General features: G+C 38.0%; 1 protein-coding gene across 1 annotated transcript; it reads left to right on the top strand.

Moving 5' to 3' along the window:
• Positions 1–5,765: 5,765 nt before the first annotated feature.
• GPRC5B (G protein-coupled receptor, class C, group 5, member B) lies at positions 5,766–12,992 on the top strand. Its single transcript, XM_010570166.1, has 3 exons — positions 5,766–6,771; positions 11,471–11,583; positions 12,948–12,992. Exons 1-3 carry the CDS (start codon positions 5,766–5,768, stop codon positions 12,990–12,992), a joined length of 1,164 nt encoding a protein of 387 aa, XP_010568468.1.
• Positions 12,993–23,662: the final 10,670 nt, after the last annotated feature.

The raw sequence follows: 23,662 nt of genomic DNA, 5'->3' as shown, positions 1-23,662 counted from the left end.
GTGAGCGAAGGGACAAAAGAGCGGAGGCTGGCGCGGGATAGACATCCTACGGGAGGAGGAGGAGGAGGAGGAGGAGGAGGAGGCTGCAGGCGGATTAAGGGGAGACCGGAGAGGAGGCAGCCGCGCACCGGCCTGCAAGGAGGGGGCTGCTCGGCTTCGCACTCGTACGCGGGGTAGTTGCAGCAAAGCCGGGCACCTCTGCGCTGCTCCCCGGCTCGCTCCCGGGCCGGAGCTCAAGGGCAGCGGTAATGGGATCCGGGCCGCGGGGGAAGAGCTCTTCGTTGCCCCCCGCCGCTGTTCTCTGGTCCCGGGGCCGGTGGGAGGTGGGAGCCCCAGGCCGGGTTGTGGGTGCGCAGCGCAGACGGCAGACGGGCTGCGCAGCATTAGCAGTTTTCCCCGTAGTTAATAAAAAGCCCTGTCTCCGTATTACCTCTCCCCGAAGCCAGATAGAGGTAGGATTTAGCACTTATGTGAACCCTTTGTTTACACTTGACCTAATGTTTATCCCAGGGCTAACAGGATTTCCTGCGTGCTGAACCTAAACACCTAGGTTGGTTATCATCGCTGTAGTACTGAGTATCTCTTTGTCAGTGATACGCTTGCTACTTACCACCAGTGAGTATCGGTGTTGAGGTGTTCTCTCGCTGCATCAGAAGAAATCAGGTGAAGGAAACCCATCTGTCATGAGGCTGTGACATGAATAGAAACAGTCTGAGAATTAGCAAAGAAAAGAAAAACACCGATTGCTATCAGTAGTATAACAAACATCAGGCGTTATAGTCGGAAATATCTAGGCACAGGCGATATATAGAATCTGACCGAAGAGAATTGTGAGCACCTAGAACATTAGAAAGACCGTTTCTTACTATATTCAGCATTGCAAAGTATTTCTAAATGAAAGCAGTACTTTTTCTACGTGTCCTTTTTGGAGTGGGGTCTTGCTTTCTGTAACCGTGCGGCTGTATATAGCATGATGTGTATAATTCTAATGCAGGGGATGTCTAAATCACTGCTGTATTTTTGCATACGAAGCACAATTGCACTATTAATTATTATTATGGAAATACATCTCTTCAGCAGTCTGATCTCGGCTGGGCTGTTGCTGCTCTGTTATCAGTCCTGAAGCTCATTCTTCAGATGTGATCAAAAGGAGCTGGCAGAGATCCCGTGCTGTGATTAATTCCTCACTCACTAGCATCTCTCCACAACACTTCGTGGTGGGGGTGGTTTTCTTTCGGAAATTGTACGGTGAACCAGTCTTCTGCCTATGTGTGGCAGAGCAGGTTACTATTTCTGCTGCTATTGCTTTTATTTACTAGATTGTTTTTCTTCTCTGTGATTGGATGTATCTTCCTGTATCCATTGATTAACATTAGGACTCTAAAAAGGGGAACAGATAATACATCTAACCATGAATAGCCTAACCTTAAATCTTTGCATGGTTACAGATTTATTATTCTTTATATGTATTTTCTAGCAGCATACGACAGTATCTTTTTGAGCAGATAAGAGATATTTGCAATCTTTGGTCAGAAGACTTTAGCTATCGAGAGCCTCATTGATTTTTAACCATAACAACTTTTTGATGACAACTGTGAGATTTTCTGTTTCTGCTTAGTTGCTTGTAATTGTACTTCGTACCCGCTGGGGCAGCTTTGTGTCTGCAATTTCTGTAGTCATTCTACACCAGTTAATGTAGGGGACTTCACTCTGTTGAAAACAGTGGAGTTATTACTGTTGTCATTGAGAGCAGATTTTGGAGCAAAAACTGAGGACTGGATTTGGAAGCTGTCCTGCTAATTGTATGCTGCTTTTGCCTGAAATGTGTAAGGCTTATTGATTCATTTCAAGTGCTCATGATTGCTCTGGGTTCAGGTATGTTGGCTTAATAGTTTTAATGAAATACAATTTTGGTGGAGGATCTGGGGGGAAAAAAATTCTCCAGTTTATTTCCCTCTGTATGAACGGTTCCATTCAACTATGTGGGGGATATATCGGTGCCACTTACTATATCTGTGCTGGAAAGTTTCGGTGACATTTCTGTATTACTATTGCTGTAGCTCTCTGGTAATAGAAGTGAAGTGCCAGTCAAGTAAGAGCGCTGTCGCTACTACCATGAGGTTGCGTAACTTTGCTAAGAGCTAATCTAGACATAAAGAGGTAAAAATACTGTTCCTTTACAGTTACTGATTTAGATAACTACTGGCGATAACATGCAGACAGCAGATTTTACTACAAAATTTCAAGAGACACAGGACTGCCATTCTACCCACACAGCACAGGCTTGAGGAAGACGCTATTTTAATAAAAACCCCATAGTTCTCTTTTCCAGAACAACTTTTCTGGCAAAAAGACTTTCTAGTTTTCCCTTAAATTTATTGAATCTGTGGTTTCAGCTAAAGTTGTGATATTCCCTTGCCAAACTTGTATGTTGTAATGTAATGTTTTCCCTTGGCTATACATACAGCTGTCTGAGTTCAGTGCTGAGTACCGGTGCTAGAAAGAGCATTTTGGCTGGTATCGTCACAGGGACTTGATTATTAACGTTGCCAGTTTTCACCTAGTCAGGCAGAAATACATAGTAAACAGGTTGCAAACATGGCTATATTGATAGCAGTGGCGGGGAAAAGATTCCTCCTTTGGAGATTTTGAGCCCTGCTTGCAAGCTTTGGTGTGGACAGGATCTAGTGTTTAGCGAGACTTACTGACATTTGGTAGGAATATGATTCACACCAAGAATACCTCTCAGCAGTCCTAGAGATTTCTTGATCAATACTATAGCTGTCTAGGAGCTTTCTAAGAGAACCACTGTTTATCTCCATCAGCCCTCACAAAGGTAATTTCACAAATGGAAGTAACTTGGGAAAACTCCTCTTAAGTTGAACATCTCTGCATTTCTGAATATATGTTTTGTCTGAATTCTCAGTGTATTTTGTCACAGCTTAATTCCCCCTTCCCAGAAGAAACTACTTCTTCGTGGAGGGGGAAATACTCAAAATTCATTAACCCTCCCTTCCCCCTTCCCAAACACTTCCAAATAGGAAGTGGAAACAAATGATGGGCTGACAATATGACTGCTTACCCATGCAGCACAATCTCCATGGAAACAGACTGTCCTAGAATAGCTCAATCACATGAGGGTTACATGACATGAATAAAGTAACCAGAAAACTGGAAAATATCTTAGAACTGGAGATACTTGCACTGAATTCATTACCCCCCAGGTCTTTGGAGAGTAGCTAATAAACAAAGCTAGTATTGAAAACAATTTAGTACATGCATATCATAATTTGTAAGTGATAGGATAGTGGAAAATTAACATGATCCTCACTTAAGGGCTGTTTATTGTTGCCAGTTTGGGTGGCATTAGAATGAATTTTGAATCATTTTCCACATGACCTCCTGCTTCTTGAAACTGGTACCAGTAGTTTCCAGCATCGCCTTAGTAGATCCTAGGGGATTTCCTCGCTTTGTGTCAGCAGGCACTGATCATTTCACACTTCTTGGGACATTTTGGATATTCTAAAGAGGAAATGCACTAGTTGAAGTAGGAACTGCCTGTGCATAGAAGTAATTGCAAAACTACCTTCACAATGTTTCCATCTAGTTAATTATGTACTCATAGGGCAAGGAGATTTATTGAGTGTAACTGTATTCAATACAAAAATGAATATATTTCACTGATGATTAGTTTTCTGTCTGTAAAGTCAGTGTTCTTAATGAGTGTTGTGACAGTTGTTGAGAAACCTGTTGTACAAATCAGATATAAACAAGTAAATATTCTACTAATTCACCATAAATTAAATTACAGCCAGGTAGGAAAAAAAAATCATTAGTCATTAGCTGCAGGTTGTTGCATCATTAGAACATTGTAGCCCTTTCAACAGTGCAAGGATACTGTAATTTCTATGGGCAGGCAAAGATCATGGATCACCCTTTTCCTGTTTGTCCAATTCCAGATCACATTATTTACCACAGCTTCCACTTCTAAGATGAAGTTTTGTAATAAGCTTTTTTGTCTGTTGTATGAATAAAGACTATAAAGTCATTACGCATTTATATTAGCACATTTGCTGTCTTGGTGCCCCTAATAGGAAGCAGCATAATTTGCATCATCTGTCTCCTGGCAGAGGCCAAAAATGGGATTGGTCCTTATGCAGTGAAAGGGGAATGAACATTAGTTTGAAGATTGAGATCCTCAAGATTTAGCTTTGGTGATTACAGGACTGTAATGCACAGGAAGAAAACCCATATTCTCAGCTGTAAGAGACTGTACAGTTTCAGACAGTCTATATAAATAGTTTTTGTGTTGGTTATGACTGATTGTGGTCAACGCAACAACATTGCACCGTTACTTTAAACCATTTTCAGCTCTCATTAAAGTGTTCAATGTTTTCATTAAATGCATTTCTGATTTATGAAATATCTTTAGATGGGTAATCCTTTAGGGCTGTTTGTGTAACTTACAAAAGAGCTACCAATAGTTTCCCTGCTTCTCGCTTTGTATCTTAAACATGTCACGTGAGCTATATGACTAACATTATTGCCTGTTTATATGGTGCTTTTCTTCTGTATGGCCATGCCGTACAAATGGAGTTCTTACTCTGAACATTTTCACCTAGGCGTGTTGCTCACATCAATGAACATAATCCTGCTGGAACCTGCAGCACTAACTGTGCAAGTGAAGGTTAACAGCATCAGGTTTCATATCTGGTACATGTAATGTTTTCTTCAGACTGCTCTTACAGGGCAGCTCTCGCTGGGGTAGATTGTTCATTTAAAGGTTACATTTTTAACTATCTCCTTTGCCCTGCTTTGCTTAATAAAAGCAAATGCCATAAATGTATCTCTTTTTAAAACACCTAACCTGTGTTTCCTCCTAAAACGAAGCTGGGATTCGCCCAGGCTTTTGGTCCCGATAGTCAAGTGGGCTGTGTTGTGTGTTCCTAGAGAGTTGACCATTGTTTGCTTTCTGGATCAGGGAAAGTGATGCTCTGTTTTTTGTTGTTTGTTTCCTTTGAATGGCTTTAGACTTGCTAAGAAGCACAATGAGTCATTCATTTTTGATTAGTTGATTGATGACACTGCATGTGTGCACCACTGTCACAGAATATGGGATTTCTCTAGCCAATCATTCCCATTTGCGAATGTAATCTAATACCTGGGCTTTGGAACTGGATGAAAGGAGTGAATATTATAACTGCCTATTGACTGACCATAAAAATGAGATTTTAATTAAAAAAAAAAAAAGCACAATGTTTATTTTCCTGGGACTGCTTTACCCTTAAAAAAAAAAAAAGTGGTTTTGACTTTGCCTTTATTCCAGTAAAAGGAGCAAGGCTGTGAAACAGTCTAATTCTCATACAATTTACACTTCCATCAGGCCCAGTGCAATTTACACATACTCTAAGCACCTCAATTTGAACAAAAAAGTACTGTAGATGATAATGTATTATTTTGCAACAGGATGCATAATTTCTTCTGGTTGCGTTTTAGGATATTTGCAAGGGCAGTGTTTGGAAATGTTGTTTTCAATCTGTGCAAACACAGAAATGAGTCAGTTTGCGTTCTGAGTACAACAGGCAAAAGCAGCTTTCTGGGAGGGCGGCAAAGGGGACTAGGGGTAGGCTATGCCAGCTCCAAATCCCGTGCAAAAAAACAGTAAAAATGGGCTATTGAAAAAAGCTGTGCTTCCAATTGCTATGAAATCCTCCAAAGTGAACTATAGCTAAACAAACAAATCTTTTGTTGTCTCAGACAGAAAAATGAAAACCTACCCAGCCATTGGTTTCTTCCTCCTCTTCGTGATCAGCTATGGGTCTTCTGAAAACTCAAGTACGTCTAGAGGGTGCGGACTGGATCTCCTCCCTCAGTACGTTTACCTGTGCGACCTGGATGCCATTTGGGGAATAGTTGTGGAGGCAGTTGCGGGGGCAGGTGTGCTGACCACGTTACTGCTGATGCTGATTCTGCTGGTGAGGCTGCCCTTCATCAAGGACAAAGAGAAGAAGAGCCCCCTGGGAATGCACTTCCTCTTTCTTTTTGGGACTCTCGGACTGTTTGGGCTGACGTTTGCTTTCATCATACAAGAAGATGAAACGGTGTGCTCTACCCGAAGATTTCTGTGGGGAGTTATCTTTGCTTTGTGCTTCTCGTGCTTGCTAGCTCAAGCCTGGAGACTTCGTAGACTAGTTCGACATGGGAAGAGTCCATCTGGCTGGCATCTAGCTGGTGTGGCAATCTGCCTGATGCTCGTTCAGGTCATTATTGCAACCGAGTGGTTAATACTGACAATTGTCAGAGATAACAAGTTGGCCTGCAGCTACGAACCAATGGATTTTGCTATGGCTTTGATTTATGTTATGTTCCTGATGGTAGTTACCATGGGATTTTCTCTTTTCACTCTCTGTGGAAAGTTTAAGAAATGGAAGAAGAATGGAGTATGCCTCATTATAACACTTTTTTTTTCCATTCTGATTTGGGTAGCCTGGATGACTATGTACCTCTTTGGTAATGCTGAGCTAAAGAGAAGAGACAAATGGAGTGATCCCACTCTTGCTATTGCACTGGTGTCCAGTGGTTGGGTGTTTGTTATTTTTCATGCCATACCAGAGGTCCACTGTACCATCCTTCCATCACAGCAGGATAACACTCCCAATTATTTTGATACTTCACAGCCAAGGATGCGTGAAACTGCTTTTGAGGAAGATATACAGCTTCCTCGGAGCTACATGGAAAACAAAGCCTTTTCAATGGATGAACATAATGCAGGTAAGAATTTACTATAGAGGACTATATTTTCCTGTAGCAGCCAAGAAAATCGTCTGTGTGAGACATTTTTCAGGTGTTCAAAACAAGGGTTATTACAAATGCCATATTTTGCACACTACATATTGTTCCCTTTTACAATTTTCATTAAAGTATCACCTAGTGGGGGGGAAAAGTGGAAAAAAAAAAAGCAATACAGAATATACATATGTTTCGTAAAATTATTCTTCTGCATGAGTTTTTTTCATTGAAAAATTGAACAATTTCAAATGCAAAGCCAACACTGAAAGCCAAAAAAATTCACTGTGGAAAAAATATCCTCTGTTTTAAAATAGTTTAAATGACATTTTTTGTCACGATCAGTTAACAACATTTAATATGAAGTATTTTCAAAAAATCCAGGAAAAAATCAAGTAAGTGCTCTATGTTACAAAACGCTCAGCCTCCTGCGCAACAAAATTATTACTATTAATTATATTTCCATTAAAGTGGGTTTTAGTGCCACTTTGTGACACTGTCAGAGAAAAAAATGCAAAGTGGCGTATAGACAAGTTCAAAGACAGTCTTTGTTCTGAAGGCTTGAACATCTGAACAGAGTATGCATACATAGAGGTTTCAAGGTAATGGTTGTGTTCCTTGTCATAGCTGTTTGGTGACAAAGAACAATGTGTGATGACACATCATTAAAATTTGCAGTGAAATGTTTTTGAGTGATTACTGAAGGGGCCAGCAAACAGCTGGTTGCTTAAGAGATCCAAACCATTGCTGAACATTTAACACATATGAGAAAATACACAGGGGGGCTTATGCGACCAGCGCTGGGAAGCACAAGCCTGATGGTGTTCTGTAGTGCAGGTTGCGGTCTGGTGCTGTCCCACAGTTGGATAAAGGATTTCGTTACTAGTCACACTGCTTTTTATTCTCTCTAATTGAGAAGAGGACTTTGGAATCCCAGCCAATAGTTGCCACGTTGCTTTGGCAGCCCCCAAAAGAAGGCTTGGGTCACGTTGTCCAGGCACTTCATGTTCCTATTCATCTTTATGTATCTTTGATTTCCTCTGGGTTTGATGTTTCCTCTGGATACAGACCAGACATGGAGGAAAACAGCACTCTCGTTTTGGCACAATGTCAGGTCAGGAAGGCATTTTTCCTCTAAGTGTTTTAGCAGGAACTTTAAAGGTCTCCTTCTAGTATGGAAGCTTTGAACAGAAAGGAGTTAAGTTCTATGAGTATATACCAAAGGCAGTGGCAAAACAAACAAAAAATTGCATGGATAAAAGAAGTTTGTTTATTACTAATGTTCCAGAGCACCAGAGACAGCTTCACCATGGACAGTAAAGGTTTTTTTTTTTTTTTTTTTTTTTCTGTTGTCCATCCCCCATTAAATTAACTTCATAGTAAGGTAACTGCAGTGGCTTCAGTGGAGCTATTTCTGACTAAGGCAGATCTAAGAACAAAATTGGATCTTTCACTCTGTATTATTCCCATTCATGCATGCATTTTAAAAAAGAACTGGAAGCTCCTTTTTGATCTAATCATTCAGTGCTTAAGTTTTTTACTGAAATGGATAGATGTATGATAGCTATAAAATCATTATAGTATCTATTGTAGTGCAATTTATGTTCTGTTTTAATCTGAGTCTTACACAGTACAATACAAAATAGATTTCCTTATCTGATGCCCTTATTAATATTTACCGTAAAAAATGCATGTCATTCCTATTCCTATGGTATGCGGGAGAAGGATACATAGATTTTTAATACATCAAAACAGATTCATTATTCCTTTGCAGTGGTTCTTTAAGTACAGACTTATGACAACAGCATTTGGAGACAAAACTTACTGGTATGGTAGAAACTTAAAGTAAATACAGGTAATAATATTCAGCTCACATATTATGGCTGCTGAAGTTTTAATATAAGTCAGATCACTGTACTGATGGTTGTCAGTGGCTAAGCACCTGGAATCTATTAGCAATTGGCTCTCTGCAGGTATGTAGAGAATGCTCTCTTCTTTTATTGATTTAATTAACCTCAATTCAAGAATTCTTCATTAAGAGTTTAGAAATTAAAGGAGGGGTACTTTCTTCAATTATACTTAAGAATGATGTTCAAGAATATAAGATCTACTAGTTGTAAAATTTTGGAAGACCAGATAACGAGAAAACACCTCTTAGTTCCCTGACTGTAGTATTTGTTTTAGTAAGTAGTTAGCTTTAAATAGAAAACATGCTTGGATAAACACATTTTCCATTAATTCTTGTTATTTCCATTAATACTTGTATAAAGTAATTTAGTAATTTTGCTCTTTTTTCTTTCTTTTTTTTTTTCTTCAAGATTTTAAGCAGCATTTTAAGAATCTGAACAACCTTTAAACTATAGGTTCAAACAAGTGTACCTTCTCCTGGTTTATCTCTTTCTTAGCAAAATGTACCTCTAAGTTACACATAACAACAAGAGCTGTTCTATTCCAGAAATATCATTCAGCATTAATAAAGCAAAACTAGTTTAAACTGAGTTATTTAAACATCATTTAAGCAACATACTAATCTGGGATTTTAATATTCATATGATAAGTTGAAATATCTACTTAAAAGAGTTATTTTCATCTTTGTCTTGTAAAAATGTTACTAAAGTATTTAGAAACCCTGGAAAAAGGCAACTTTAATGAGTTCTCAGCACTTTCTCAAGTGCAGCGTACACTAGTAGGGCAACTTCTGTAAGGCAGAGAATTTGCCTTATACATGAAAAATCTGGATGTGAAATGTAGAATGCTACAGCTGTCAAGAAACGCAAGCCTAAGCAGCTCTGGTACTCACTGAGTTTCATTTAATAACTTTTAGTACTACAAGTTGACCTCAGAGCCAATGCCTAAAAACAAAGTTAGGAAAATTTAAAATATGTGTTAAAGGAGACTGACACTACATTTGCTCAAATCTTCTTGGCACTATTTGTTATTTACCTATACATAGTCTACGCAAGTAGATGTATTTAATAGTAATGGAAAAAGTACAAGGAAAAAGGGTAAAAATGCTATGAGAAAAAAGTTCCAAAATGAGTATTTTGTCCACAAGCTTCATCTCTGATTCTCACGTTAAAAGAATTTTAGACTTACTGCAGTAGTAGGGAATGAACATTTAGCAATATGATATCGAACTTACTAGCTCTTTAAGATAACTTTGAAATGACCATGGAAATTTTGTGTAAATATTTTGTGTAAATGTGTAAATATTTTAATGATAGTATGCATTATAAAGAGTTTTTTCCTTTATGTGTACCAGCAAATACCAGTGCAATCATTTATGTTTAACACAATAAGAAGCCAAACTACAAAGAAAGAATACTACTGAACCTGAGATGGTTAAATACAAAATAAAAAATACATAATTCTGGTTTAGGCATTTTCATCTTTTGTTCTCCCAGTGTTCTGCAAAAATACCTAATTTTAAAATACAGAGCAAGTGAGAGTCTGTGTGTATCTCAAGTCAACAATTGAGCATTTGCAGGGCTGGATTTCTAAATTTCTGTGTTAAATCAATACTGTTCTTCATTTCTGAAGAATGCACAACTCCCAAAGAGAGGAGTAGCAGTGGATAGAGGACAGCATATGGCAGTAGGATCCATTTAAATCTTGTTCCACACAGTGCAACTATATTAAATCCTGGCTTCATTAAAGTCTATGCTGAAATTCTTGTAAACTTCATCTCATTCACGATTTCAGACAGAGTATAGAATTGTAATTTGAATTAAATCTAAAGGAAATTCTTGCCCCAGGTACCTGAACTAGGCATGTTTCTATTTACCAGCTCACAGATGAGTATTGCCCATTGTAACCACAGAAGTCGCATGGATAAATAAGCTCTGTTCCCTGGCCACATCTGAATTCAGTGAAGCTGTTATTTACCCCCAAAGTAAAAAGAGAGTTTGTATGTGCCAGTCCCTGAACTGGTTTAGAGAGAAAGAAGCATATCCCTAACTATGCATCTCTCTCATTCAGAATATGCATCTTGAATCCAAACTTGTGCTAAAATTAATGGAGAGACTGATGTATTTCTGGTATAAACATTCAGACGGACAATCAGTATCTTCTCTTTTGCTTCAGTCATTTGCCATGTTTAAGCTATTTGAAAGCAGTATTTACTTCATATTTCTAGTTTCTCAGAGTAAATATAATCTGAAACATCTGGAAAATCCTTATATGCTAGTCATGCTGAAGTAATGCTCAGGGGGGTTGTGAGCATGCTTACTGGCTCGAGCAATGTTTTGGATCCCTGTCCTCTGAATTTGATAGAAAGCAAAATGTAGTATCATTTTACTTAACCCCACAGTATCCAGACCAATACAGTAAGCACTTTGCAAAATATATTGGGCAAGATACATGAAAGGTTCGGTGATTGAAGACATTTAGCTCCTATTGAAATGAGACTAAGCAAACTTCAAAAATTTGGTTGCAATAATTTTTTTCCCATTCCACAGCAAACAGTTAATTTTATGTAAAACTGATTCTTCTGAGATCCATCCCCAACAATATAAGAAAAACTGCTGTTCAAAAGCAATGTGAAAACTGGTATGGCAGCATGAAAGTTAAAATCAATGGCAAAGTTCCCAATAACTAAACTGGAAGCAAGATACTTTTATGATTTCAAAGGAGATGCACAGCATTAATTGTGTTCCTAAGAACGATCTCTCTTTTCTAAACACAGCGCTAAGAACGGCAGGATTTCGAAATGGCAGTTTGGGAAGCCGACCTAGTGCTCCTTTTAGAAGCAATGTTTATCAGCCAACTGAGATGGCAGTTGTGCTAAATGGTGGGACTGTAAGTATCAAAATGTGATGATTTAAGAAATCTTTGATATGCAGTGATATATACAACCACTACTAATTGAAAAACCTGCTTTTAGCTTATTCACTGCAGGGGGGAAAGCTATAAATGAAAATTCAGGCAGCAAAGTATGCATGTAATGCTTCCCTTCCCTCTAGAAAAGATGTAATTACAAAGTATTTTGCATTTCTTTACTTGGCCGTTCACATTTTGCAGTGTAGCTTGAGTGAACAGAGTTCTTTAGTGAGACTACATATTCGATGGCCCTTTCAAATTAAATTTGTGTTAAGGTATTTAACATAACTATTAAGTGACACAATTTCTGACTTGATTTTTTTCAAGATGCTGTGAGTCACACAAATGTTTATGGGCCAGTACATTACTTTAAGTAACAATCATTGTTGCAGATAGTGGTGGTCTCTCACATATTTTCCATTTTCTTGTAAAATATATGTAATTCTTTGTAAGTAAGTTACAGATGCGTACGTCTCTGGGAAAGAGATTCATAAAAGAGGAATATAGAATATTTTAATGTTAATAGCATTGATTTTTTCTTTCTTAGACAATAGTTTGGCATGCCATTCTTTGATAGACCTGTTTTTCTGCAGCCTGGTTGTTGTAAGAATGGCTTAGTGATCTGATGCCAAACAGACTTTCTAAATGTTTTTCTCTTGATGTGTAATTTGTACTTGAAGACATATCATATAGCAGGCATACTGTTGAAAAAGAAGAATTTTCATCCCCATATTTTTCATGCATACCTACATGCTTCTTAAAAATCTACCCATGAGCCAGTTTATCCTCATGTGAGTTGGGTTTTCTTTATTTTGAATCATGAGCTGATTCCATAACTCAACCTCTACATTTAAAACCAAGTAATGTGAACTGATTGCAGGTGTCTTTTTGTTTTTAAATAAGTTTTGGTTGATTTTAGTGAACAAGAGGGACCTGTGTGGGTAAGACAGGGGGAAACAGACCAACTTGAATAAAATGAAAAGGCTTGTGCTTTGCAGTCAGTCTACGCCTATGTTTTCTGATACCAGAATATGCAGCTTAGGGAAAAGGCAGTTCAAGGATGAGAAACTGGAGAATTTGTTTGGGGGGTTTTTTTTGTTTGTTTTGAGGTGGATACAAAGCTTAATGGAGAACATCAGATAGTAAAATGAGAGGTTAATGTGTATATATAGTCATGGTTTTTACAGAGAAGTAAAGTACTGTATGGGTGGAAGATGAGTTTCTTTGTATCACTTTTCTCTGGAACTACTGCCTGGAAAGCTGTCATGTACGTGTAGCATGATAACACTGATTTTTGAACAGACTAGATCTCTCAGTTATGGGTTTATTATCCTTATTTCCAGATACCAACCGCTCCGCCAAGTTACACTGGACGACACCTCTGGTGAAAGGCTGTAGGCTGTAGAGAATAAGAACCCTTGTTGCAGATGTTGTTCCCTGGCAGTGTGTCTTTGAGGGAGGAATCCATAACAGTACCAGAACAAAGCAACAAAACATCCAGGAGCTTTTGAAATCCTACAGAGGATTTTGTCTAAATGTGAACACCACTGAACTGATAAGATAACTGCAAAAGCAAAATTGTAAAATTGAAACTGAACCTAATTTAAAATAGAAGTAGGCACACCTTAAATTGGAAGAGGGGGATATTGTATTCTGAAATGTAAGATACTCTCTTGTCTGTAACTAGTGTGTGAGGCAAGCCTGTTTTTGTTGGTTGCCAGTTGCTTGCAAAATACCCTCCTCTCACCTAAACTTAATCAATGTTGCCACAAGAGATTGCCACTACAGTGTGAAAACATGCAGGATTTCTTTCCATTTTGCTCCTTTTCCCTTCATTTCAAATGTCATGAGAAGTACCTTGTTTGCTTCATTATCTAGCTGTACTGTACAGTCACATAGCATCATGTGTAGTCAAGCATTGTCACTCTGTGGCAACTAAATTACCATTACACTGTAGGCTGATACTCTTCTCTTTAAAGAGCTGGTGTAGGAGATGCAGTTCTGGAGGGATGAAAGGTCTATGCATGTTTCATGCGAGTTCTAGAGCTTCTTGAGGCAGAGAGAACAAGCGTAGGTCCAGCACAGGCGGCTCTCCTCGGCCGTGTGGGATCGATTCCCCGTTGTTCCAGCCTCAACCCCAGGTGCGAGCAAAGAGCCGCGCGCTCTCACGTCTACTACAGACAAAGCCATTACGTGAAACTTTGGAGGGATATACTTTTGCAAAGACTTAGCTGGGGAGAGAACGTGACTCGAGTTTGCCAGGAGGAGTTCGTTGTGATGGTGGATTAAAGGCAACCCACTGTAATGCCAGAGCCAGCCTGTTCTGTTGGGCTGGTCCTGTCAAGCAGGAAAGCGGTGGCAGCTGAGAAGTACTGACCACCTTTCAGGAGAAACTCAGCAGCGGATAGGGTCAAGACCTCCCTTTCTAATCCCTGTTCATATGAGTAGTCCCCTTGACTGCAGTTGTTTGTGCATTTAAATGTGGTTGTGCATTTTAGTGCCTAGCTAGTAGAATCTCCGTGCTGGAGGTGGTTTGTTGTTGTTTTTGGGTTTTTTAAGGTAGTTTCTTCCCTAGTCCTCCCTCTCCCCTCCACTTCTTTGAGTTGATATAAGGCAGACTTTCTCAAAGCTTTTTATCTTTGTTTTCTCCAGGTTATTTAAAAGGTTCCCATTGCCCATTGTTTGTGCCATGGTTTTTCATTACGTTTAAGCAGTCATTCCTTTATTTAACATTTAACACATATCGGACATTGAAAACATCATTGTATCCTCACTGTTTGGCCAATGTTAATCTTAGCTTTCCTTGATAATACTAAAAGCTAATTGTTTTTACTTGAGGGCATAGGAAACGTGTAACAATTAAACTTTGCATATGCTGTAATAAAAATATATATTTTCAAACTAAAAAAAATATAATGTACAAATAACTGAATAGCTTAGTAGCTTCACAGAGAGAAGTTACTTGCTGTATACTGCAAAAGAAAGACAAGCTTTTTATTTTTCAAGAGTCTTCCTGATTCTTCATGTACCTCCATTTCTACTGAATTAGGAACCTAGTCCTGCAGACTTGTACTCCCACGAGTAGTCCCTTCGACACCAGTAGGTCTACATACAGGTACAGAGGCTGCAAGACCAGTCCCTAAGTGTTGCACACAGATATATATGTGTATATATATGGAAAAAATATATATTGCCATTCTTGCCATGATCATCTTATGGGGTTTTATTTCAAAGCCCTTCTCTTCCAGAAGCAATGTTTTTCTGTCATGCATGAGTAAAGGAGTATGTTAGCTCCCCCCTGCCCTTCCCTCCTTGAGGCAAAGGAAGCATGTGCTTGTTTTAGGGATTGCTTATTTTATTTTGTAAGTAACTAGATGGCCTTAGTAACCAAGTAGGGTAGGGGTGGATATTGCATGCTATTCAGTAACTTAGAAATACATTTTGCTTGTTTTAAGCAAAGCTTTGATCAAATAAGTATTTAAGATAGCGATAGTTACCCAGAAGATGCATCATTTGAAACAGTAAAAAAACTACTACCATCATTTACCTGCAGAATTTTGCTTTTAAAAACCAATTAAAAAAAAAAAACAAACCTCATAAAACTCTATTTTAAAAACATATAAGATGACCATGGCATAAATGGTAGGACAGCTTTCTTTTTAAAAGTTTATCATGCTACAACCAAGATTTATGAATTATAATACACATTTTACAGACCTTGGACAAAATCTGTACAAGATATAGTTATCATAAGAAACGTTTTTTTCTTTTTCTAGATGTGACTGAATTGATAAATAGAGTTCCCAATCCTGCTCCTGACGAAGTTGTTTCGAATTTGAGGCCTTTTGCAAAGATATGGCCAGATCCTACAAACTGCTACTCATGTGACTAGTCTCATTGGGTTAGTCATGTGGACTATTCACAAAATTAAAAACTAGCAGGATTGGGTTTAATTTGTGGTGGTGAAGGTGTGGTAATAGATTAGGAGGGTCTTTATTTTCCAACTTTATACAATTAGTAATAAGCAACTTTTTTTTTTTAAGTTACTAGTCTGTGATGTAAAATGCCCTAAATAAAACTGTAATTGAAGAAAGGCACCTTTATGTTAACTTATATTTTTGTTACAGTAAACAAATTGTTTACTTTTGCCTTTTATGAAAGTTATCTAGAATGTAGAGCATCTGTGAACAACATAATAAGTAAGTAAGCACAAGCCTTTCACAGTTCAGTTAATTATAATTAGCTTTTACACTATAAAAGCTACTATGTTGTCCCTTGATGGTTATGTGCTCATGGTGTTTCCATACAGAAAAATGAAATTGTAAAGCATCTGAAAAAACTATTACCAAAACAAGATTTATAATAACTGGCTTTTGATCAATGGCTGGAAAAAAGTTCAAAGCCATACTTTACAGATCCTGCTTTCAGATGAGTTGAGGGTGTTTGACACTTGCCAGAAAATATGTAGCATCTTCAGAAGAACACTCTCAATATATACAGTTGTTTCTATAAACAAGGTACGTGAAATACTATAGAACTAGGTGTTTCTGTTTTTAGTCTAAACACAGGCATCTTGGTTGGCTTTGTTTGAGCTTGATGCCTTAGGTCAAACCAAAGGGCATGCAAAAGGGAGCATTGTAGCTTTTATAATAAAACAATTGGACTATTCTACCAACTTACAGGATTACAAAGCAGGTGCTTTTTATTAATTGATGAGAGCTAAAGCTCATTTTTGATAGATAATATATATTTATTAAATGTATTAATGTGTGTTTTATAACGTACCCTTTTTCCGCTGATTGTTGCATACTGGTATCTTATTAAGTACATCTTTAAAGGATTTTCAAGACAATCAATGTGTACCACAATGACTGTACATAAGTATACAAAACTACAGAGGTTGTAAAGCATGGGCAAATGTTTTATTTTCAAAATGCTGTTCTTAACGAGAATAAAGGCTTTACTATTTACTTACAATGTTTGTGTTAACTTGGTGTTAAAATCCACCTAAAATTTTTCCGTTACAGTAAACTAATGGTGCTACAGACAGCATTGTCCTGCGGTGATACCATGGGTGCAATTTTGCAATATAAGTTAAACTAAAGGAAACCAGCTCCTAGAAGCTAGGGCTACATTCCTTCACCTTTGGCCACATTCCCACATTTACCCTTAGCTCTGGCACCTATCAAATCCACAGTGAGCCAGTCAAGGAGCTGAGCAGGCAAACTCTTAACAGTACAAGTGGTATCTTTTTTTCCAGTTGGCTCAGCAGTTTCCTGTACTGGCTCAATTGCTAGTGCTTGTGAAAAGGGGGGAATAGGATCATACAGCTGGGGTTGAAGAATGCAGGTTGATAATTTTTTCTTCAAATGGTTTGATTTTCCTGATCTGATGCAACAGCCAGCATCACCAACCAGGAAAAAACACGGGGTGGATACTGGTGTAACAGTGAAGACAAAGTCTGTGTAAGTAAGTGATTGAAGAAATCTACGTTGAACCACAGCAAGAGTTAGAGGGTATCTGTGTTTTATCATGCTTTCATTCAAAACAAGTAGACCTTTGTTTGACTTGTATGGAGTTAGTAGTAGAACTGCAAGTATCTTCTCTAACTGTGAAATTATAAAGGCCTAAATAAGACTCTGCTTGACAAGACTGAGTTAAAAAAATAACAAGGGCTCCTTAGCAGGCGGCCCAATCTGATTTTTATTCTGCTTGCACCTTATGTAAGTAAGTACACATACACAAGATTGCTGAAAATGCTATCACTGTGATCTTAATTTTTTTACACTTTCTAAGCACATGTGCTAATGATAACAAAAGGGCCTTTGAATTTTTCCACTGCAGAAATGCAGAGCAACCCTAGCTCTCATTGCCTTCAGTTGGAATTGCAGAGGCAGAGTGTTTCTGAAAATTAGACCATTATGAACAGAGCCTGGATTTGTGTAAATTGTCACAGCTCTGCAGAAGTCAGTGAAGCTACTCCAGTTTATAGTAAATGAAGATTTTTCCCTTAGTTTTACCACTTGCCTACATGTGAGTGTAACCCCATTTATTTCATCAAGAGTTTTGTCCCTATCAGAAAAGCTTGCAAGTGAGCATTCAGGAACACAAGATAAACACAGACTCAAATTTTTTGGCTAAATGTGCACAATTCCGTCTGTTTTAACAGAATTGTGCTCATTTACACTAGGACTGAATTTCGTCTTGGCATGCTGGGTCCTTACATAATCTCCCTTTGATTTACAACACCTCACATGTAAAACTGTAATGCTAAGAGTGTTTCTAAATTAGTACCACAAAGTTTAGTGCGTGAGCTCTGTGTTTTGTGATATTGGTGAGAAAACTAAAATCGAGATGTTGAATGTTTTTGTGTATGTTTTTCCAAGTCTTCCGATTTGCTTCCCACTGCAACCATATAAAATAAAACATTAAATACTTAACTTTCCAAAACATCCACAGAAACAAAAAAGTAAACATCCATACTTCCACAGCAAATCCTCTGTTGTTCAATAAGTAAAAAATAAAAATCCCCCACCCAACCCAAAAGACCTATTTCTCCTATGCATGGCATTTTTTTTGTTTTGACACAGCTTCAGCACTCAGATACTTGTACACAGTTCTCAGTGCCATCTGTGGGAGTTGTGCATGTGTAGCTGAGGGCAGAGTTGTTTGCTAGTAAGAAGTTATTGGATTGTTCAAAAAAAAATGAAAGCAGCTCTTTGAGCTTTTTGCTTTGAAGAATTTTCAAAGTCAGTGATGAAGTCATACAGTTCACCTAGTATATAAATATATTTTTGTCATTTAGGACAACAAGCAAGGTCAATAAAGAATAGTTTTTCTGTGTCTCAGTGGAAAGAAGAATGTTATCCATGTGATTGCAAAGGGTCTGCCAAATGGGAAAAATCAGTCAGACAAAGAGCACAGGGTTGCTTGCTGGAGTAAACAATTCTAAATGAACAAAAGCTCTACATAAAAGTACAATGTCCCACCCCCTAGTGAAAGCTGTTTTCAAAGCTCTGTATTCTTTCAGAGTGCTGTAATACAGTTTAACCTAATGTTTTTCTTCTGCTGATACAACAGTCTGGTTCCTCAGTCTACTTCTGTGATTTTAGCTGTCATACTCTGTTAGTATTTTAACATTTTACAAACTGCCTTTTAAGTTACAAACATAAAAATCTGGTTTTCTACTCCCTACACTTCAGAAGATGCATCTGTACTGTACACCTTTCACATCAATTAAGTTTGTTGGGAGATTTCTATATAAAAGTTAGCTAGAGGCAAAGAAGGCCAAATATGCCCCCAAAATCCCTTTTTGTACATACAGTTTCAGGAGCGCTTAGTTACCCTTCCAAGGCATGCAACCGAAAACCAGCAAACAAAATCCTCCTGGTACATACCCAGAATACTAGGCTGCAACAGGCCCATGTGCTAATTTAAGGTGCTCAATGTGCTACCAACCTGCAAGACGTCAGCTCATAGAAAACATACAGAAAAAGTGATGTATGATGATGAGGAACATAGGCAATGCCTTAGAAACCCAAAATATGACTGCAGTGGCAGGATACGCCCTATGTTCTACAATGGTCAAGGCAATATGTGCTCAGTGTCTTGCTGGCACAAGACTCATGGATTTTACGGCTTTTGTTTGTACAGCTGGTAAGGAGAAAAATCAGTGGATTAAATATCCCATGTAACTATGAATGCCCCATATACAAAATACTAACTATTGTGTTGAATTCTGTCTAATATTCCTTGATGTGATGAGGCTGGCCTTTGCAAATATTTCATAAAAATTGCAACAAGTTCAAAACCACCAGGGCTCACACGCACTGTTTCACATTAAAATGAGCAGGTGTTCTAGGTAGCTGCTAGCAGTGCTTTTAGTCAGGAGCGTCCATGTCTCATCATAACCTGTGTTACTTAAGCATAACAATTTCAAATCACATCACACTAACCAGGAAGCACAGGTTGTCAGCATGAATCTGGATTTCAGGCAGTTATTTAAATAGTTTTTGACATATACTTGCTTCCTATGCAGATAGAAAAGTAAGATGTCCTCAGGATTCAGATAAGCTGGAAAGATAGGGAAAGAAGCTGCCTGGCTAAGTCTTTTCACTAGAAATTTCCATTGGAAAAATGTGTTTTTCAGGCTGTGACACCTCAAACTGAACTAACTTGCTTAAAATACTTTGAAATGCCTAAGGAAGATGTTTAGTTTGTATATTAGCATAGCTCCCATGAAATTTAGAACAACTTATACTAGCTGATAATCAGCCCATTTCTTTCAGACAACAACACGTATCTAAAAGCAATGAATAGTGTAAATGTCAATATGAGCAACTAGCTTACAACCATGCCATTCATGGCATGCTGAATTTTAACCACTTCAGTCTTAGGAGCCCTACCATTCATTCAACAGAGCAAGAGAAAGACCCATTTCTATTTTCAGTTTAATTAAAAAAAAAAAAAAAAAAAAAAAACTTTAACAGCACAGTTCCCATTTTATCCCTCTATGTCCCAAGTCACTGTGTGCAGTTACGCTGGCAGATTCCTACCGTTGCAGAACTGTGAATCTACTGCAATGGAGACCATCTCTTTTTCTTTACAGAGATTTCCTGCATGCTGGGGAAAGGCGTATGGACATAACTGGGCAGAACAAACTGCCTGAGGATGCCAGTTACGCAGTGGCAATTGCAACTGTGCCCTGCTGCCAGTCTCAGGGCAGTGCCAAGAAAACCATTCTCACAGGAGGCTGGATTCTGCTCCCATAAAAATGACAAACACCTTAACTCCCAAGATGTTTATGTAACAGAATGTGTGAAAATTACCTACAGCGAATGCATAATCACTAATTTAAGGAGGTGCAACATAAGATTTAAATAAAAGTAACACAATGATGATCATTGGCAGCATGGTCACTGTGTTTCATACAGTTTTAAAACCAGCTCCTGTTTTAAGCCCTGAGACAGAGAGCAACTGAGGCCCTTAAGTGCTATGACAGTGTTAAGTTAAAAAAAAAAAAAACCCTCACATCTCACTTACTTCCAATATTACGGTTTCTATCTATACAGGTTATATAGTTAGGACAGTTGAATTTGTTATCACTATGTTTCAGTCTCATTACTCTTATTTTTTAATACAGAGTGAACCTGAATAAACTATGCTTTAGTCACGTGCGTGTTCTAAATCATAGGACACTAGAACCATCACTACAGTAATAAACACTAGTGGAAACTGTCATTAATTTCCTTGGAAGTGAGGTGGGGGTTGCTCTGAAGAGGTTAGCACAACTGTTAGCTTTTTGACTTGCTACTCCTACTATAATAAAGTTATCTGTTAGTTTGTCTGCCACGTCTTGGAAATGCAGCTCATTTGACGTAGTTTATCATGTATGTGTTGCAATGTTTAGGCACAGATGATGGCTAAAGGAAGCGCTGGCTTTGAATGTACTTGGATTTACTGTTTCGGTTAGCTCCTGGGAGTGGAATACTCAAAAATCTGCAAAACTCCTATTAGACGTCTGAGGATTGGCCTTTGTCCTATTTATATATGCATTAAGTTCCAACATCTTTACCATCTATTTTGGATAACAGACACAATTTTCCCTCATCTTCATGCACAGGACTGACATTCTGGTTTGAGACTTGGTGGTTTCAGCATAACAGTGAAAAACTATGACCTACTTTATACACTACTGTATAATACAACTGGTTTGTGACAGTGGCTTATGAAAGGTTTATACACCCATACTCTTTATTCTGTTTAAATCATAAGAACTATGAGAATTACATTTAGTAATTTAAACAGTTGAAAACAGTAATGAAAAATACCACAGACTCAGACTATAAGAAGATGAAAATCCATTAAAGAAAATCTATTGGAATAACTTATTAGCAGGGGCTTAGAGTAAAATATATATATAGAAAGGAGTTTCACCCTAGCCTCCCAATGAAATGCCAAAGAAGCCTGAACATGAAATTGGAGCCACCAGCAGTCTTTCTGAAATAAGACCTGACTTTTAAAGAGACAGTTCTTTATAAAGTGGGTATAATTTTAGCCTATTACTATTGGAAGTCAGCATGTATGCAATTGTTAGTGAAACCTTTCACTTCAGGAAATCTTCAGTCACTAGTGATAGGAAAATGATGCATTAAAAAAGATATATTAAACAAACAAACAAATAAGAAACCAGAAATTATGCCCATAGACATTCCTGCTACTCATGAATCTGAAATGGAACTGTCAGAGGATCACTCATCAGAAGAGGCTTCTGCAAAATGGATATGTAAAAGTGACAGGACAAACCTAATTCTCCAAAGCAGCAACAGTTTGTAAAATGCTTAGTCTTGCCTCCAAGATGTTAGACAATAAACAATTTCAGGGCATTTTTTTATTCACTTAGGATCAGATTAGGGAAGCAAGAGCTGACATACAGGAGACTCCCAAACACCAACACCCAGTAATGGAGATGGGAAAAAAGGGCTTAAAGATCTCTACCAGAATTTGTTTGTGCAATGCACCATGCTTTCCTAGTATTTTGACAGAAAGATTAAGAATTCATTTGGATATAACTGGATGGCATTTTTATAATTCAAGGTGTACAAAGAGAAAAGAAATATTGGAAGATACAAGCATTAGACTAGATGAACAACTGACATGAACACCTGAGTTTAGGAGAGAACAAACTACACAGAATTAGATATACTGGAGACTGTACTACTACTGATTATCCAAGTGTCCTCCAAATCATTCAGTGACCTGAGCTTCATGAAGAGACAGCCACAGAAACACAACAGTTTAGGGAAGATGACTGGACTGAGAGAAAAATCCAGAATGAAGGCAATCAGCGCATCTTCAGTGCATCTGATTAATGCAGGGTTTTTTCCATGTAAATAGTCAAGATAGAAAAACAGAATTGTGAAAATAGAAAGAACTGACCAGAAAGGGAGAGAAATCATTCTGCAGTGGCAGGTCCCCAGCAAAAAGCATTTGGGGATTTACAGGCAGAAGCCAATATGGGCAGAAAACCGGAATGCCAGATTTGCTGGGCAGCTTCATGAAAACCGCATTTACACCCATTAGCCCCTCTTATTTCTGAAATGTTTCGTCCTTGCAAAATATGATAGGTTCTGTGAAGTCACCAAATTTAAACTCTTACACAGACTAAAACAAATGATGAGGTAAAAAAAAAAAGTCAAGTTAGTTGTTACATCGAAAAAGACACCCAAGTGACTAATACTACAGTCTGGGCTTAAAGGGGAGTCTGGGGCAAGTAGCTTGCATGTTCTGCAATCTGTCACCCACTTCTCTGCTAATCTCTGAATCATATTTTAAGACTCCACTAACAGTTCGTGGTCTTTCCTTCCCTGCCTTCCCCCTGCCCTTTTTTTTTAACCAAAAAAGTCTCAAGTCTAGTTTTGCTGCAGGACTGTTTGGAGGTTTTACGTTTTAACTGGTGACAGCCTTTTCTCCAGGCTATTAACGCATCTCATAGTTATACATAGAAATTTTGGTTTTGTATATCTAAATGACTAACAAAAAAACCCAACAGTATTTTCAATAAAAATGGTCCCATTTTTTCACTATTATCTTGAAAAAGGTTAAAAGAAGAAAAAGAAGAAAAAAAAGATTGCAACACCCATGAAGAATTTGTCCTCTCCTTTAAAACAGAAAAACAAACAAACAAAAATTATATAATCACACAAAAATCACCAAATTGCAATTGTCCTTTTTTCCATTACAAATCATTATTAACAACTGCAGAGTGATGGGTAAAAATACAGCTTTGGTACTGGAGGATTAGTTCAGACTTGTGCTAGCAGATACACTGCTGTGCCTGTGTAAGCACAGTTCAGAAGATCACATATTTTGTAGCTTATCTGTATGATCATCTTTCCTTTTTTTTTTTTTTTTCAAACATTCCCAACATAGTTTCAGAAATTAAATGTTACTGTAATCTTTATAACTTTTCAAAGACGTCTGAGTCTGGGGTGTGGACCAATAAAGCGGAATCTGCATCATGAGTCTTATGACTTTTATCACTACATTCTCAGCTGTT

This window comes from Haliaeetus leucocephalus, unplaced genomic scaffold, assembly GCF_000737465.1.
Source record: "Haliaeetus leucocephalus isolate CR32 unplaced genomic scaffold, Haliaeetus_leucocephalus-4.0 Scaffold295, whole genome shotgun sequence".
NCBI lineage: Eukaryota > Metazoa > Chordata > Aves > Accipitriformes > Accipitridae > Haliaeetus > Haliaeetus leucocephalus.
This window is presented reverse-complemented; position numbering and strand designations above follow the sequence as displayed.

Coding starts and splice junctions, on each gene's coding strand:
- GPRC5B (XM_010570166.1), top strand. CDS start 5,766: ATGAAAACCTACCCAGCCATTGGTTTCTTCCTCCTCTTCGTGATCAGC. Junction 6,772..11,470: donor AATGGATGAACATAATGCAG/GTAAGAATTTAC, acceptor TTCTAAACACAG/CGCTAAGAACGGCAGGATTT. Junction 11,584..12,947: donor TTGTGCTAAATGGTGGGACT/GTAAGTATCAAA, acceptor CCTTATTTCCAG/ATACCAACCGCTCCGCCAAG.